Source organism: Apteryx mantelli, chromosome 22 (genome assembly GCF_036417845.1).
Source record: "Apteryx mantelli isolate bAptMan1 chromosome 22, bAptMan1.hap1, whole genome shotgun sequence".
In the NCBI taxonomy this organism is placed as follows: Eukaryota; Metazoa; Chordata; class Aves; order Apterygiformes; family Apterygidae; genus Apteryx; species Apteryx mantelli.
Window position 1 is genome coordinate 9267487 of NC_089999.1, and position 17211 is coordinate 9284697.

General features: G+C 52.2%; 2 protein-coding genes across 2 annotated transcripts; one reads left to right on the forward strand and one right to left on the reverse strand.

Annotated features, from left to right (window-relative positions):
* Positions 1-100: 100 nt before the first annotated feature.
* SARM1 (sterile alpha and TIR motif containing 1) lies at positions 101-8714 on the forward strand. The gene is made up of 9 exons (XM_013942481.2): positions 101-555; positions 4333-4951; positions 5133-5345; positions 5911-6002; positions 6536-6771; positions 6904-6997; positions 7521-7710; positions 7819-7940; positions 8528-8714. Exons 1-9 carry the CDS (start codon positions 101-103, stop codon positions 8655-8657), a joined length of 2151 nt encoding a protein of 716 aa, XP_013797935.2. The 3' UTR covers positions 8658-8714.
* A 3372-nt stretch (positions 8715-12086) lies between these two features.
* Positions 12087-17198, reverse strand: SLC46A1 (solute carrier family 46 member 1). Its single transcript, XM_067309935.1, has 5 exons — positions 16905-17198; positions 15853-16705; positions 15349-15432; positions 14160-14316; positions 12087-13479 (listed from the first exon to the last, which is right to left on the reverse strand). Exons 1-5 carry the CDS (start codon positions 17196-17198, stop codon positions 13404-13406), a joined length of 1464 nt encoding a protein of 487 aa, XP_067166036.1. The 3' UTR covers positions 12087-13403.
* Positions 17199-17211: the final 13 nt, after the last annotated feature.

A 17211-nucleotide genomic window follows, 5' to 3' on the forward strand; every position in this document is an offset into this window, starting at 1 on the left:
CATCCCCTCCGACCAGCTCGGGTCCCCCAAGGGGTGCGGCGGCCCTGCCCGGGCGCTCCCGGCGCGAAGGGGACCAAGGATGCTGCGCTAGGGGCTGCCGATGGTGCTCACCCTGCTCGTCTCCGTCTATAAACTGTGCCTGTTCTTCGCCATGTCGGGGGCGGAGAGGCTGGCGGTGCCGGACTGCGTGAGCCAGCCAGGCTGGTGGGCAGGCGGGGGGAGCTCCAGGGAGCGCCGCGAGGTTTCCCCCGGGGTGAACACGGACGTGCAGGCGGCCCTAGACCGGATCCTGCCCGCCCTGCACCTGGCCATCTCCTCTGCCAAGCAGGCGGCTGGTCCCGCGGAGCTGAGGAGGGCCATCGCGGAGGTCTTCCAGCTGGTGGAGGAAGCCTGGGGGATGCCCACGCTGGGGAGGGATGTGGCCAAAGTGCTGTGCGATGCGATCCGCCTGGAGGGCGGCCTGGACCTGCTGCTGAACCTGCTGCACACGGCGGAGCTGGAGACCAAATGCCAGGCAGGAAAACTCCTCGAGCAGATCCTGGTGGCAGAAAATAGGTGAGTCTCCAAAGAGCCTGGCCCAGGCGCACAGCATCCCCTCCCCGGGGCTGGCTCCAGTGCAGCGCATGCCCTGGATGCAGCTCCCACCCTAGACAGACCCCCACCCTCCAGCAGCGACCTTCCCCTCCACATCCCTCCACGCGTGCAGACCCTCCGTCTGCAGGTACACCCCCTGCCCATGCACAGCAGTGATTTCCTCCACCCATCCCACCAGCACCCCCTGCATTCCCCTCCTCTAGGTGCTCCCAGGGCATCAAACACCCTCCACCCCACGCTGCAGCCCCCCCCCCCCAGCACTCGCACAGAGGCTCCCAACATGGCTAGAGCCTGGGGAGAAGCCGTCCACCTGACATGAGCTGCACCAGCCTCAGGCCTTTCTACACTGGGGCTGTGCAGGCAAACATGCCCGACTTTCCTGCTTAGAGACGAGATCTAATTTACTCCAAGTGGGTCTAGAGCACAGCGGCCTCTGTACAGCTTCACACCATGTGCGGGGACTGCTCCACGCGGTGCTGCCGGCTGGCAGCCGGAGCAGGGGCAGGGCAGCACTAGCTGAAGGAGCTGGCCCTCGGCTGGGCACGGGTGTGGGCATGGGCACGCGAGGCTGTGCTGACACTGCTCTGCTGCTCCCCGCTCACGGCCGCTCAGCCAGTGCCCCTCTGCTCCTGCACGCTGCGAGCGAGCGGGGAGCACCCTGCCAAGCCTGATCAAGCTGAGCAGGGCTCGGATGGGGATGCCCGTGGCCAGGTATGTCCTCAGGAGGAGCTCCATCACTTGTCCCTGTTTGCTGCAGGCTTTACGTCTGGGCTCTCTGTGCTGTCCCCGTGACACCATTCCTACTAGTAACCGCAGAGAGGCCTTGGGTCACCGGCTCGGGCTGCAGTTCACTCTGGGCCCTGGACTTAGGCAGCCCAGCAGTCACTCTGGCACTGCGATCTGCCACGCAGACAACAGCCCCAAAATAGCTTTGTATGGGCCCAGCCCTTGGCTTCACTCACAGGTGCCCTCCTGCATCACTGCCAGTGTTTTCTCCCTGTCGAGTGGTCACTGCTTCTTCTTTTTCCTAATACCCTGCTGACTGACAGCTCCTGCAGCTCCAGTTCTTGGGGTGAGACAGTGGCCGTGGCAGTGTGTCCATGCCCAGACTGCTCCAAGCCAGACATTCAGCAGCGTGTTGAGGAAGCCTGGCCAAAGCTCACAATCTTGCTCCAGTTTCATGCACAGTGCATCTTACCACGAGGGCCTCTGTGTTGGGGAGTTTCCATCCCCATCCTCTCTGCAGGCTTTCAACTCACTGGCTGCTTCACCTTGTTTTCCAGGACGGGTTCCCTGTGCCATTCAGTGCGCAGCTACTGCTGCCATGCTCTACCCAAAGGCATCTGCATCTCCCTACTCTGTCCTTCACCAGGGCTTCAGGCTCTTCAAGAAGGAGCACATTAGCTGGAAGGGACATTGCCCTCGACCCTCCTGCTGTGGCAGCCGTGAGAGGCCCACGGGGATCTCACAGCAGGGGTGGGCTCTGCCAGATGGCACTAGTGCAGGTATGCAGAGCTGCCTGGTAAAGAAGAGAAACACCTGCAAGTCTGCAGGTATCAACAGAGTTAGGAAACATTTACCAAAGTCCCATTCCCAGAGCTGCACTCTGAGGCAGAGCTGGGTATGCTGAGCTTTAGGGCAGAGGAGTTGTTAAGAGGGTTGGGTTATCTCTAGACATTGGTTAGCCCATGGACTGATGGGCATCGTGCTGGGCTTGCAGTGGAGTCATGGACACACAGCCTTTGCCTGCCACTGCATTCAGTGAGGCCCAGAGAAGCAAAGAGCTAAACCAGGAAAGTCCATTAGGGTGGAATTAATCCAAGGAAACGTCATGGGCATGATTTGAATTAAGCACATCGATCCCTGGCAAGAGAAAGTGGCCGCAGGAGTCACCATCTCTGCTGCAAGAGCTGTTGTGGGCCAGGGTCTCAGCACAGCTAGCTGATCCCCAGCCTTTTCTTGCTCCCCGCGGCACTGGTGCTTTCTGCCCCGACCTGCCACTAACCTCCGAGTGAGGGCAGGGTGGCACAGGGGCAGCCCCTGGGTCCGAGCCTCTGACTTACAGAGCTCTCCCGGTGCCTGAGTGCCACAGCAGCAGGGCTCAGGCAGGAGCTGGAGTGGTCTCAGCTCCGGCTCCATCCTATGGCTCTGGAGACCAGATGGATCTGCATTTGTCATCTGACGCCATGGCAGAGCCTGGGCTTGAAGCCAGCCCCAGGGTGAGGGCTTTTTTTCCAGAGCTCTCCGCAGTGTTTGCTGCCAAATTTACCCCAAGGTCAGCGTGAGCTGTGCAGGCCACAGGCTTCCCAGAAACGCCCTTCCTGCCTGCCAACATGGAGATGCTGGAGTGCCTTCAACCCCACTACTGCCAGGGGCTGAAATATAGCACTGCCTTATGGTCCTGGGTCTTACAAGCAACACAGCAAGGGAGATCTGTGCCAACACTTGTGCCATGAAGATGGAGCAGATCCACCACGGCACCAGAGCAGTTGTTTCTAAGGCCAGAGATGGAGCTGCCATTTGCCATCCCCCCCAGCCACCAGACCCCTCCCCCCGGGCAGCCCAGGGGCAACGCAGCTGAGATCCTGGCCCTGACGTTTCCTCCTTCCTTGTTCTAGGACATTAGGGAACAGCCCCCTTCCAGGCGTCTTTCCAAGACCATTGTCACAGCACAGGGCTCTCAAGCCCAGCTGTGAGTGAGCAGTAGCTGGTGGTCCTCAGCAGGACAGTCAGGTTTTCATCTCTCGCCACTTTCTTCTCGCGTATCCCCACAGCCAGTCCTGCGCCCACCAGCACTGGGCAGGAAGATCACTGCAACCCGTGCACTGGTCCTGGCAGTCTGCAAACCTGTGCCCTCCTTTCACAAAGACCCTGCAGCCTCTCCCTGTCACGCTGACCTTGTCAGTACAGTGATATGACCGAAACACAGTTGTCACAGTCCCAAGAGGGTGCACACACACGTCAGCCACAGGGCCAGAGGGTATGTGTCATTTCAGTCATGTAACCAGGATATCTTTGTTCACATGGAAGCTGTTTCCCTGTCTTCATCAGAGAGCAGGCGTTGCGCCTGTCCAAGCAGATGGCAGAATGGCCATGTCCCAGACATGCAGCGGCTATGCACTGAGCGCATGACAGGGCAGGGCCGTGATCTGTTGCCTTTACCTCATAAGAAGGCTGCAGAGATGCTAGACTCTGCTGTTCATGGCACAGAGTCAGGACCTGAGGTTCAATCACGGCCTGGATTGCTGCATGACGACTTCGGGAACAGTCGTTCAGCCCCATGTGAAGCACCTTGTCCTTGGTACCAAACTGGAAGGCAGCCAGGTGACAACACTGGTTAAGGGCAAACAAATTTTGCCCCCTAAACACAGAGCCGTTCACACACTTCAGGAAGGCTGAGTAAACAGATCTATTTCTTGCCCAGTATTAACTTACCTGCACTGTTGCTTGCTCTGCAACTCTTATGTGGAGCAAAAGGGAGCCCCTGGCACAGTGGTCCTGGGCTGTGCGTCCCACGTGCTGTCACACCACAAGCTCCTCCATCAGACCCAGATGGGCTCTGTCAAAACCAGCCTGCTGTACCTCGCTGCACTGTAGCCTGGCAGCAGGGCCTGCAGGGAAACGTCTGTCTGTCATGGGGCAACCACCACTGAAATCTGGAGTTCACACACCAGGCACTATTCTCACTACTTGCATGGCCATCTGCCCCTCACCTGCCTGTGCTTCTCCTTTCTCTAGGGACCGGATTGCTCGGATTGGTCTGGGAGTGATCCTGAATTTAGCCAAGGAGCGAGACATTCCCCAGCTGGCGCAGAGCATCTCTGGCATCCTGGAGCACATGTTCAAACACACCGAGGAGACCTGTTTCCAGCTTATCTCTGATGGAGGCCTGGATGCTATCCTCTACTGGTGCCGCTGGACAGACCCTATCGTGCTGCGTCACTGTGCCATGGCCTTGGCCAACTGTGCCATGTACGGAGGGCAGGCCAACCAGCGCCTCATGATTGAGAAAAAGACGGCAGAGTGGCTTTTCCCATTGGTGTTCTCAAGGGATGATGAGCTGATCCGCCTGCACGCGTGCCTGGCCATCACGGTGCTGGCCACCAACAAAGAAATTGAGAAGGAGGTGGAGCGGTCAGGGACCTTAGCTCTAGTGGAGCCCTTCATCGCCTCTCTGGATCCTGGGCAGTTTGCGTGTGACATGTTGGACAGCAGTGACAACAGCCAGGGAAGGACAGCTGATGACCTGCAGCGCCTGGTACCCTTGCTGGACAGCTCGCGGCTGGAGGCACAGTGTATCGCTGCCTTCTACCTCTGCACAGAGGCTGCCATCAAAACCAGGCAGAAGAAAACAAAGGTAAAGGGTAGGCTGGCCAGCAGGAAGAAGATGCAAAAGGGAAGGGGTTCCACGATCACATCTTGGTGTCCTTTGCTCCCCTTTGAACTCACTGAGTACCTCAGCCCGAGGATGGCCCAGCACAGGTTGTGGGGGCAAGGAAGGGGAAGCGAAGTCATGTGTCTTCCCTTTGTGTCCCCAGATTTTCAGTGAGATTGGGGCTACACAGAGCCTGAAGAGGATAGTGTGCTACTCCACCAGCAGCACCACCTCTTCCCTGGCCAAAAAGGTGCTGCGCATGATAGGGGAGGAGGTGCCTCGGCGCATCCTGCCCACTGTTCCCAACTGGAAAACCTTTGAGGTGCAGACGTGGCTGCAGCAGATCGGATTCAACAAATACTGCCAGAGATTCCTGGTAGGGCACATGCTGGGGGGAGGGAAGCTGGGTGGGCCCTTTTGCTCCATCTTGCAGCAGAGGTGGAAGCATCTCACCCAAGAAGCTTCTCCTGTATCACCCTGTCCCAGTGTCTCCACACACACATCAGCACTTGGTGGTGGAGAAATCGTTGGACAGAACAGCTGCTTGCCCTTCTGGGGCTCCAGGATTGAGGGAGGCTACTGGAGAAGAACAGTGTCTCCTGCCACCAGTCCCTTCTCCTCTACAAGAGTCTTCTTTCCTTCCTCTTCTCACATAACCTCTGTAGGTGTCAAGTCTGGGTACCATCCCAGAGAAAAATTCTGGCCCAATCGCTTGGGTGCTGAGGCTTGTGTGTGCCAGGTCTCCTTCAGTCCTGACCTGCGCATGCTAATGCTGTGCGAGCCAGCAGAGTCACAGGGGTACTACGCAAGCTGTGCAAAGCAGCCCTGTCTCCCAGTGGTGGGAGGATGGCTTCATGCCCCTGAGCTGTCTCCAGCAAGGGGCAGCTTTCTGCAGCCCCTGCTTGAGGTTCTGAAACCCCTGCCTGGGGTTCTCTTGGCAGGACCACCAGGTGGACGGGGACATACTCCTGCGACTGACGGAGAAGGAGCTGCAGGAAGATTTGGGGATGGACTCCAGCATCACTCGGAAGAGGTAGGAACTCTACCCCAGCAGCACTTCTAGCACATGCTGACCTCTCCCTAGCAGCCATCACTGTGGCAGAGCCAGGGGAAAGATCTGTGCCCTTCCCTTCCTGCAAAGGCAAGAACAGAGATCCTCAAAAAGGGAGACCTGGACTACCACAGCTTTTACAGTGCAGTACGCAGGCCCAGAGGGATTCCTGCAACAGGGCCAATGCCCCAGAGAGATGTGGCATGGGGAGTGACTATCTATTGCATAGAAACTGAGGCAGGATTCTGCACATTATCCAGAAAAATGGGAACTTACCTGGGCTTTTCCTCCCTTGGCTGAGCTCCTCAGGCCTGTGTGTCCTGAGGGCCAACGTTCCCACAGTCATGCAGCTGGTTTGTCTCTTTCTCCATTTCTTTTGTTCATTCTTTATCACAGCATGTAAGTGCACTCTGTCCTGTGCAGATAAAAGCCATCTGTTATCAAGCATCTCTAAGCCCTGTCTGGTTCAGCAATTCCCCCTCCCCGCTTGACACTTTCATCTGTTGTTCTGCCAGGTTTTTTCGGGAGCTGACAGAACTTAAGACATTCGCAAACTATTCCACCTGCGACCGCAGCAACCTGGCTGACTGGCTGGGCAGCATCGACCCCAAGTTTCGCCAGTACACATACAACCTACTCACGTGTGGCATCAATCGCAATTTCTTGCACCGTGTGACGGAGCAGCAGCTGCAGGAGGACTGCCACATTGACATGGGTTTCCACCGCGTCCGAATTCTCTCTGCTGCTAGGGGTGCGGGCTCTGCTGCTGCGCTTGGCCCCGGAGCAGGCGGGTGGGGGCAATGGGGGCAAGTAGTGAGGCCGGGTTGGGTTGGGACGAATTGCTGGGCACTTTTAACTTTTTGTTGCCATTTGCTTTGTCTAGAAATGCTTCACTCCCCTATAACACTGCAAACTTCATCCAATGGGACTGATGTATTTATCAGCTACCGGAGGAGCACCGGGTCCCAGCTAGCCAGGTGAGTCCTGTGGGCAACATTATCATGCTGGGCTAAAGCTCAGAGCGAAGGTTGGTGAACAGTTTATGGGAAGAGCCTGGAGCTGGCTGCACACGTGAGAAAAGGAGCACTGCAGGCTGCAGCTGGGAGGAAGGCAGGGAGGATGGAGGGGTGCCAAAAGTAGAAATGCAAACAGGGACAACAAATGCCAAAAGCTGCATGGCAAACAGGCTAATTTGCAGTCCCATAACTGCCATTCTGTCCCTCTTTGACATTGACTTACCTTTTCTTACACTGTACTCATAGGGCTGTAGAGGATCACAGCAGGGAGTTAATGTCCTGCTCCTTGTTCTTCCCGCAAGAGCCCAGAAACCTGTAAGCAGGCAGGACTGGCAGCTGACATCTCAAGGACCATGCCATGCTCTGCAGGAGTCTGTTCACTGCTCCTCTGTCTCACAAAGTCCTGGCTGATGTGGTGGGAGAGTGCATGAAACCCAGGCACTGGCAGCAGTGCTCCTCACGATGCTGTCTCTCTCACTACCAGCCTGCTGAAGGTCCACCTGCAGTTGCACGGCTTCAGTGTGTTCATCGATGTGGAGAAGCTGGAGGCAGGGAAGTTTGAGGACAAGCTGATCCAGAGCGTCATGAGTGCCCGCAATTTTGTGCTGGTCCTCTCGCCAAATGCACTGGATAAATGCATGGGAGACCCTGAATGCAAGGACTGGGTGCACAAGGTAAGAGATGCCAGAAAATGGGAGCATGGTGTGAGCTGGAGCAGGAATAGGAGCGGGCTGGTGATGGACTGATGCAGGCCACAGTCTGAGCACTGCACGTTCCCACAGGAGATTGTGACAGCCCTGAACTCTGGAAAGAACATTGTGCCGGTTACAGACCATTTTGAGTGGCCCGATCCACAGACACTTCCCGAGGACATGAGAGCTGTCCTGAAATTTAATGGCATCAAGTAAGTAAGAGAAGCCTGTGCTATGGGGTGCCTGGGCACCAGGAAAGAGCAGCTTGCATAAGCAGTAGCAAAGAGCACAAGGAAATTGGGGGAAACAGATGAGGGAGGCAGAAAAGGCCAAAGGAGAGGTAAGTCACTTGAGGTACTCCAGAGCATGAAGAGAGCAAAGGTCCCCACTGTAATTCTGCTGCTGCTTTTGTGCTTGGGACTCATCTGGATAAACAGTTTCTCTGGGAGAATACACATCCTCACCACCCTTGTGTCCCAGGTAGGAGCAATGCTGGCAGGTTCCCAGCTTGCTGTCCTCCTGCCAGACTGGGTGCCTTTCACCTCCTGCGTCCCAGTGGGGTAGCAGTGCTCCAGGCTGGCTTTCCAAACTGCTTGTAGCCCTCCAACAGGGTCCAGGGAAGGGGGCTTTCCTGTAGCATCTAGTGTTCCTCCATTTTCCACAGGGAAAAGGGGTGTTACTGGAGAGCTGGACTGGATGTGAAGGAAGGGGGTCTCTGGCCCATGGCCCAAGCATGCTGAGCTATGTTGCAGTGTCTTGTACAACAGAAAATTTAACTATGATTTTCCCCCCAACACAGATGGTCCCATGAGTACCAGGAGGCCACAATTGACAAAATCATCCGCTTTCTCCAGGGCCGTTCCTCCCGGGACTCTTCGGCTGGGTCAGAGAATGGCCTGGACTGCTTGCCCTCTCTTGGGCAGACCTAGAAACAACAGAGCTGCCTCATTCCCTCCAGAGATCTTCCAGGCAACCCTTCTTCTGGTGGGGCCAAATCTCTCCCTCTAGACTTTTCCCCATCTTAGGGCTACCCAACAGCCTCCCTCCCTCAGGACCTGGCCCACCTCTTGGCTTGAGACAAGGCCTGTGGCTTGGGCAGTCAAAGGCTTTAGTCCTTCTTTATCCCCAAATGCAAGCCCTTAGCACTAGAAGGCCAGTACTCACTTATCTGGTGCCTGGAGCCGAGCCAGGGTGGACCTGCTTGAGAAGGGACTGGTTGTCTTTTACATCCTTCCTTCAGGTGGCTGCTGGCCTAGGCAGGACATTCAGGTTATGCCTCCCATAGTGCAGCAGGTGCACAGGAGACGAGCATGGTCTGACCCCCACTCAAATACCTGCAGCATCACCCAAAAAATGGGTCCCAAGAGGAGGGATCCTCTAAGTACTGTAAGCTGGAGGGGTAATGAGGGGTCGCAAGAGGACACAGGAGAGAGAAGAGAGGTCAAGAGGAAAGAGCCCGTGAGTGTCTTATAGCCTCTGCTGGGTCCCCAGGGAATATCAATAAGGTCAGTAGCTTCAGGGAGGAAAGGGCAAACAGAAGCTAAGGCCTAAGGAAATCCCCACGTTTGGGGAAGATAATGCATTCAGGCAGGGAGTGTCAGGTCCTTCTTAATTGCTTGGGCAGACACTTCCTCTTCTGCATTATTGCCCCTTCAACGCCTGAGCTCTCTCCCTTCTTGAAGCCTTTCCCTTCCTAATGCTGCATAACCACTTTGTGCTCTTAGCTCTGGCCACAGAAGTTTAGTTTTAGACCAAGTGAAGTTTCCAAAGGGTCTTTGCAAAACGTGATTTTAAAACAACTCTTTATCCTACACCTGACACCTCAGCTTTGCCACTTTATCAGGTCCTTATATACAGGGCACAGGAGGCTGGTTTGGGACTCTTGAAAATATATTACCATGCAGATATGGAAGACGGTAGTTGCTGTGCTGTACCTGTGGAGTTGTTATATGCTGGCTATTATATGCTTTTATTCTGTTGTTGGTTCTCCACTACAGATTTCCTATGGCTTGTTCTTTGAACAGGAGCTGGCTCATTTCTTTGCTGACTGGCACTTACCCAATAGCCCTGGCTACACGCCTCAAGCTCAGGGCTGTCCCTACTCTCTGCTGGATGCAGTGCCAGGTAGCAATTGTTTCCATGTCTCTTCTTCTGACCCCTTTTCAACATCCACCAGATCCTTTTCCAGCTACTCACCTTGAAATGTCAGGAAAGGGCTGAAATCAATGAAAAGGGCAGGCGGAGGCTGCTAGGTGTGAGCATAGACTGAGAGCAGGACTGGCCAGCATCTGCTGTCAACACTGCAGTTGAGGAACCACAGGCACCTCAACATGCCTCCTCTGAATTCTGTCCTCCCGGCCTTGTTCTACTTCTCACACTGGCAGAAAGCTCCTCAGCCTGTCCCTGCTCAGGATAACCCTTACCTTTCCAGGAGGTAATGAGGAGGCTCAGCTGTGTTCCAGTCCAGGAGTCACCGAGTCACCTTGTCCTTCTCCTGGCTCTCCCTGAAGCCTTTCTTCCTGCCTTAACTTTCAGGAACACAAGCATTTGCTTTGGCTTAGATTCATGAATATCTAAGGGGAAAAAAAAGTTAAATTCTGGTGCTTAATAACATCTTTATGGATAGTTCTTACCAGCTCATACTTAATGGCATCTCTGCTTTCTGGGGAAAGAAGGTTAATGGCCATATCCTCTCAGCATTAATCAGAAACAGAATCTATCTAATCTTCAGATTAGATATGAGGAAGCCAGCAGATGAGCCCAAAGGTGAACCTGCTGAAGGATAAAAGCCACAGGGCTTTTATGTGAGCTGCTTCAGGGAAAAGTTTTGAGTCACTGATTGAAGGTCGAGGTCTCCATGCCCACGGATGGAGTCCCACACAAAGAGTCCTAAAGATTTTGCTGCCTACAACACTACACAAAAAAAACAGAAAGATACCAGAAGCAAGAATCTTGTGTAAAAAGGGCTTCTGGTTTCCCAGGAGCTCTCTATCATTTAACCTCTTCACCCACCATTCAATATAGAGAAGATTTAGTTGTCTTCTACAGCTTAGGTGGTTTCGCCCGCAATGAGATCCCACCTCTTGCTCCAGCTGCCCAGACTGTAACTCTTCCTGTTTTCCTATCATTCTACTACCTTCACCCCGATGAACTTGCTTTACTCTTGGCAAAGCATCCCATACCCAACCCCTTCCAGTCAGAGCAGAAGATCCTGAAGAGATAAATGCTTCTCCGTTCTCATCCTTTCTTATTCCTTTGTCATGTCATATCAGAAAGACTTTAAAGTTGTTCTATCAGCCATTATTAATAAATTTGGTTTATACTCTAAATCCTCACCTCTTTCCTGTTTGTGTCACGTGCTTCTCTCCCCGCAGCCTTCTCCCATCTGTTCTCTCTTGCCATCATGCTTTCTCACCCTCTGAAGGGGCAGGACACACTAACAGCAGAATTCAAGTTCTCCAGACACCATTCTCTGTGGGGATCCACACTTCATGCTCATCTCTGCATGGCCTGGTGAGCTCACTGTATTCTACCTGCTGCCCAGTCACACTACAAGGATCGTGTATTTGCTTCAGGGTTGTAGTTCTTGGAGGGGAGCCTAAAAATAACTTCTTTTTTTTTTTTTTTTGTATAGAGTACAATAGTTCCTATTGAACTTCTCCTTTGCAAGCACAGTGACAAATAAACAGGAAAGTAGAGCCGGTACACAACAGTTTCACTCCACTGCACAGTGTTTAGCAGCTGGTAGCATTGAAAACCATGGACTCTGCTGGTGAAGAGATTTACTTGACAACCGGTTCAGCCACAAACATCTAACGCAACACTCACAGCATGCCCTGTTCTGGCTGCAGGCTAATTCTGGGCTTAGCCTTTGAATCACACAAGTAAGTTCTGCTTGAGTTATGTCCACTGGCATAGCTACAAGGATCAAGTGGCATAACACCAAGTTCTTAAAACCTCCCTACTTCTCCATCTTCCGTCTCCTCACTCCCAAACTCTCCTGCTCTTATCAACAAACTCCTAACGAACAGGGAACAAAGCTGTATATCAGCATTTCACATTTACTGTGTATTTAAGGATGGGTTACAGATGAAGCACTGCAGCAAGCTTTACTCTGGTATTCAGGAAAAGCAGGTTATAGCTGCTTGCAAGTCCCAAAACTGCATTCCTCCTGACTTGGGGCTCTGACATATTAATTCCCCACACAGCAGATAACTTCCTGCTGTTGCTTCTTTACTGCAAAGTCTTAATTAAAGAGTGAAGCATGAAAATAATGGAGAGATAAGCACTGAATGAGGCAAGGACAAATCACAAATAGCTGTACCACAAAAGCTATCCTTTTTATGAGCCATAAAAGAAAATGGAGATTTTATTAATTCTGGAAGTAACATGTCTGCTAAGCAATTTCACAATAAGGACATTATTGTCTACATCTCTGAACACTGTGTACAATGTTTATCATCAGAACTGTTGGTTTATTATAGTTTGAAGAAAACATGATTGAGGCAATGCTTAATGCTTTTAAAAGAACAATTAGGAATAATAGGAACATTGGGGTTTGGGCAAACAGCTACATAAGTGGCTTGCTGGCATCAACCTATCCTGAGGTCAGCCCAAGAGAGGTCCCAGACCCAAAATCATGCCCCCTAAAATGTAAAATTTCACCTCTAAAGATACCCCACACCAGCTCATCCCAACAACACAGTCTACCAATAAGAAAGGACTGCTTCTGCCTCTACCACAAACACAGCAGCGGTTTCACAGGCCTTCTAGTGCACACTTCTCAAAGGTGGTCCCTTAAGTAAGGGGCCCAATTTTGTCAATTTTATCCTTAACTTCGTCAGTTTTGGCCACTGTCAGTTAAGGTACCAGCTTGTCCCTTAGTATTCTCACCTGAGCTCTTACTTCTCATAAGAACCTTTGAAATCCTGGGTGGAGTTGCACATGAACAAACAGGACGTGCCACTAGCACTTGCAATTACAAGCACTTTCATGCATTAGATGCCATGGAGGACCCCTCTTACTCGTGAAACTAAAACCGGTTTACTAAACAGTGGCAACAATAGCACTCCTGTGAAAAACTACTGCTTATCATAAGGATTTTTGCAGGAGCCTAGCATGGCCTACGACATTCATGAGATTCTTTTATTCACAACACACTGATTTGGAACACAGATCTCTTTCCTTGGCAGCACACCACTGGGCTATCTGTCTGCTTCAGTTCTGCTCTACAAGTCTCACCCACACCAACAGCTGATCTGCTGCACGCTGCAGTACTCAGAGGGGAACATGCTTGGCAGTTAAGTGAGAATTGCATTCTCTCCCATCACTAAAAGCATGGCGCAAAAACCTCCCAAAAAGAAAAAAAAATAAGAAAGAAATCACTAACTGGCCTTGCAAATAGCCAACAATAGTTTTTATTCTTGATTAGATTTGAGTCTGAGTCTCTTGGGTTTTCTCTGACAGATGAATCAACAGAACAGTGAGGAGGCATTCGCACCTGCAAATCAAGTTCCTACTGGAGTGCCATGATTTCCAACTACTTGGCATTTAAAAATTAGCAAGGACAACCAAGGTGTCCCTCACACACTGATCTGTTCTCCAAGGGAAGAACACATAACAGTCCTGAGATGGATGCTGCTGAGCCAGCCAATCTGTTGTTGCTATGTCACTGTTCAGCTGTCTGCAAGTGACAGGGAAGAACGTGAGAAGTGACTGTATTCAAGCTTTGAGTCCCAGACTTCTATCCACCTAAGAAAGAAAGAACAGAGTTAGAACCTAAAAAGGCACACTGGAACTTCTCTGCACAAAGCGAGTTTTAGTTTCACAGTAACAGAAAAGAAATGACCCTGCCAGGAGTTGCACTTCTACCACAGTCTCCACACATCCTCTCTCCCAGAACTAACCAGGGAATTCATTTTCTATCATGACACTACTTTTGCTTTTTAGTAAGGTAACTACAGGAAGAGAGATTTATGCTAAGATAATTCCATCTCTTCCAAACCAAAAGTACATTTGTGTCACTCCCAGGGCACTATGGTGACAGCAGCCTCAGATTCACACTACTCTCAGCATGCAACTTTTTCGCATCACCCCTTTGAGATGCTGCTTTCCATGCAGAGTTTTACGGGCAGTACACACATTCAACTCCAGAGTCTGAATTCAATTCTAGGGGTGGAATGAGACTTTGAAACACTCTCAATGTAGGCAGTTACATTACTTGGCTGTAGGTTTATCCCTATGACTCAGATGCTAGAAGAAATGGACTTGCACCTTCACTTACCAGGGCACTAAACTCCCTCCCATAAGCCCAACTGAAAACACACCCTAAAAATCTATTGTGAACTCCTGTCCTATGAAGAATAAATAACAGTTTTTATATTACAGTTCAGAGGTCCTCTAGCAGAGTTTAGAAATAGGAAGCAAATTACCCAATAATAGCTGCTGGAATAAGAAGAATCAGAGCCCCAAAGAGAAAGGGGAATCCCCTCATGAAGTGCAGGCTGGCAGGATAGAGTGAGTTGAACACTCCTGCAGCCACAAGTGAACACAGCCCTTCCACACAGGCAACAGAAGCAAAGAGCGCACCTGGAAAAGACATAAAAGAGGTTAATGATAAGACAGCCCCGCCTGGGAATCATCAGCTGAAATGTCCTTACCACCTTATCTCCTTCAATGGGATTCCCTGAATCTTTCTGAAGTGCTTGCATTTCTGATCATAAAACTGGTGTCTTCACTGTCAAGTGTGGGGAGGCAAGAGCTGTGAGCAGAGGTCAGGCATACTGCACCTGGCCAAGCAGGCCAAAAATGCCATGCTCAGCTTCTCTGTAGGCCAGACTACCTCACTGACCTCCAGAATTTGTACCACCAGCACTGACCAGGGACATTATGTATCAACTGGATTGTAAATGCCTTAGAAGAGGCTATCTATATCTGTTTATTGCCAAGCACATCTTATCGCTTGTTAAACATTAAGTACAGCAGAAGACTACCTTTTACAGGATTAGCATCATAAACAAGGTATCAGGTGTATGCCACCTTCATTCTAATACAAGAAACAGTTCTGCAAAGTCACTTCCCCTCTCAAATCCCTCCTTCCCTCTCTCTCCCTGCAGAGGTATTCCGAGGCAGACTTTAACAGCAAGTGCAAGCTCTTCAAACAAATTACTGGGGGTTATCCATGATCTTTCACCATGGTCAATGATATAACTCTCTAACAACACTGAGTTTCTACCCACTGTTACTGATCTACAGAGAAGAGTCATGCTGAGGGAAATCACTATTTTCTGCATGTTATATAATCCATTTTAACTCTTGCTCCTCGTGAAAGTTTTGGAAACCAACAGGCCAGGGGATGATCCATTCCCGAGCTTGAATGCAATACTTTTCATCTCGCTTTTTCTTGCCCTCATCTTGAAAATGCAGCAAATCTACAGTAGTGAAAACTGACAATTATTCTGACAAATTAAAGTGTCACCCAGGGCCTGAGAGTGCAGGCATGGGCATAAAAGGAGTCCAAAGGAGCTAGAGAAGTCTTGACCTCTCAAAGCAGTTTGGTTTCAATGTTCCAAGAGGACAGTGTTTCAGGACCTGGCTTAAACATACTGGCTAATTCCTTACCCTGTTCTGTCTCATTCACCAGCTTGGAGAGTTTGGCTCTGATGACTGGGGTGGCTGCCATGGAAAGGAACAGAATCCCATAACCTGTGAGCAAGATATGACACATTAGGGAAAGCTCAGCTGAAGCTGTATTGACTTAAACAAAGCCTCCAAAGTCAATTCCATAAATTTATAGCTCCAGACTGCTTCTCTCGGCTACCTTTTAGTCCCAATTCACCCTCCTGCTTTTCACAATGGTTCTTTAGCCTCTGCATGCAGAGTTATGCCTTATCTGTATGGCTTTTTGAAAAACTAACATTGGAGGAACTATATGGTTGCAGTTTCAAATTCAGTGTTTGGCCAACTTTGCTGTTGGCAAGTCATAGTTTTGTGGGTACATGGGCTGAAACAGAGGCAGAACTTCTTCCACCTGATTGTTCTCCCAAGAGCACACTGCTCTCTTGCATATTATGGTATCTCTAAGCTAAGACCCTGAGGTATAGGGATCTAAGAATTCAGCATCACCTGTAAACATCAGTGGTGTTGTAGCAGCAAGAGAAATCACAACCAGTCCGGAAATATTGGAGATCAGTCCTATCTCTGCCACCCAGGTGTCTTCAAGGCACAGTTGCAGCGCCCGCAGCCCTGCCAGGCTGCTCAGGTAAGCCAGGTAACTAGCTGCTGAACCATACCCGATGAGATCAGAGGCCCAGCAGAGAGGGGAGCCAAGTTCATACAAAACATAGAGGTCCCTGGTTCCAAAGTGTACAGTGACAATAAGAAAGAAAGCCACGGAGTAGAGTGCAAGCTTCTGCCTGGAGCTCTGGTGTTCTGGAGTTGTGTATAGCCTGTACACAGCCATATAATGACTGAGAGTGAACAGCTTGGCTGGTTTCCGCTGCTTCACTGATTCCTGAAGACAGAAAACAGCATAGAGAGCAGCAGCAAGACTGGCAGCAAACACTAGCCAAAAGGGGTTGATGTACCCCTGCGCTTTGCGCCACTGGCCACCACCAATGCTGGCTAACATGCCTGCTATGCCAAGGCAGGCCTCGAGAATGGCTACGCGAAACGTACGTGCGCGTTTGTCGCTGGTGTCGGCCACATAGGCGAAGCAGCTAGCCAGGATCAGGTTGTAGTCTCCCATGAGGCCACACAAAATGCGTCCAAGGAGAAAATAGCCAACGTGCAACCGCAGGTACATGACGAGAAGATAGATGGCCGCTTGCAAGGCCATACCTACTGCAGGCAGGACAAGCACTGGACGGCGACCTATGCTGTCGCTCCATGGCCCAAAGAGAGTCACGGAGAAGAGACCAACGAAGAAGCCTCCCAGATTGATATAAAGGTTCCAGTGGGAGACTAAGGCCTCCACTTCCTAAAAGAAAAACACGCACGCATGAGGCCCTGCATGGGGTGCTGCTAAGGCAGGCTGATCTGCTTCCCCAGGGGGTCCTGCCCTCAGCAGAGCTCCTCGGGCAGCCCGAAGAACCGCTGGGGAAGGCAGCAGCACGCTCCCCTCCCCGGAGCGCCGGGGCCCCCCGCTCCCCGCGCCCGGTTTGCCACCCGGCTCCCACCTGCCGCGGGGCGTCGGCGCCGCTGCTGCCGTTCCCGCTGCCGTTCCCGCAGCCGGCGGCGCCGCTGGCGTTGAGGCCGCTGTAGCCGAGGTCGGCGCCCAGCCGGTCCCAGAGGTACTGGGTGGCGAGCGGGCCCTGGAGGCTGAGGGCCACGGTGGCCAGGAAGAGGAGCGGCTCGACGGCGGGCAGCCGGCGGCAGCGGCCGGCGGGCGGGGGGGCGGCCGGCGGCGGGGGGGCGGCGGCGGCCGGGGGCGGCGGCGGCGGCGGCGGGGGGGGCTGCGGCGGGGCGGCCATGGCGGCGGGCAGG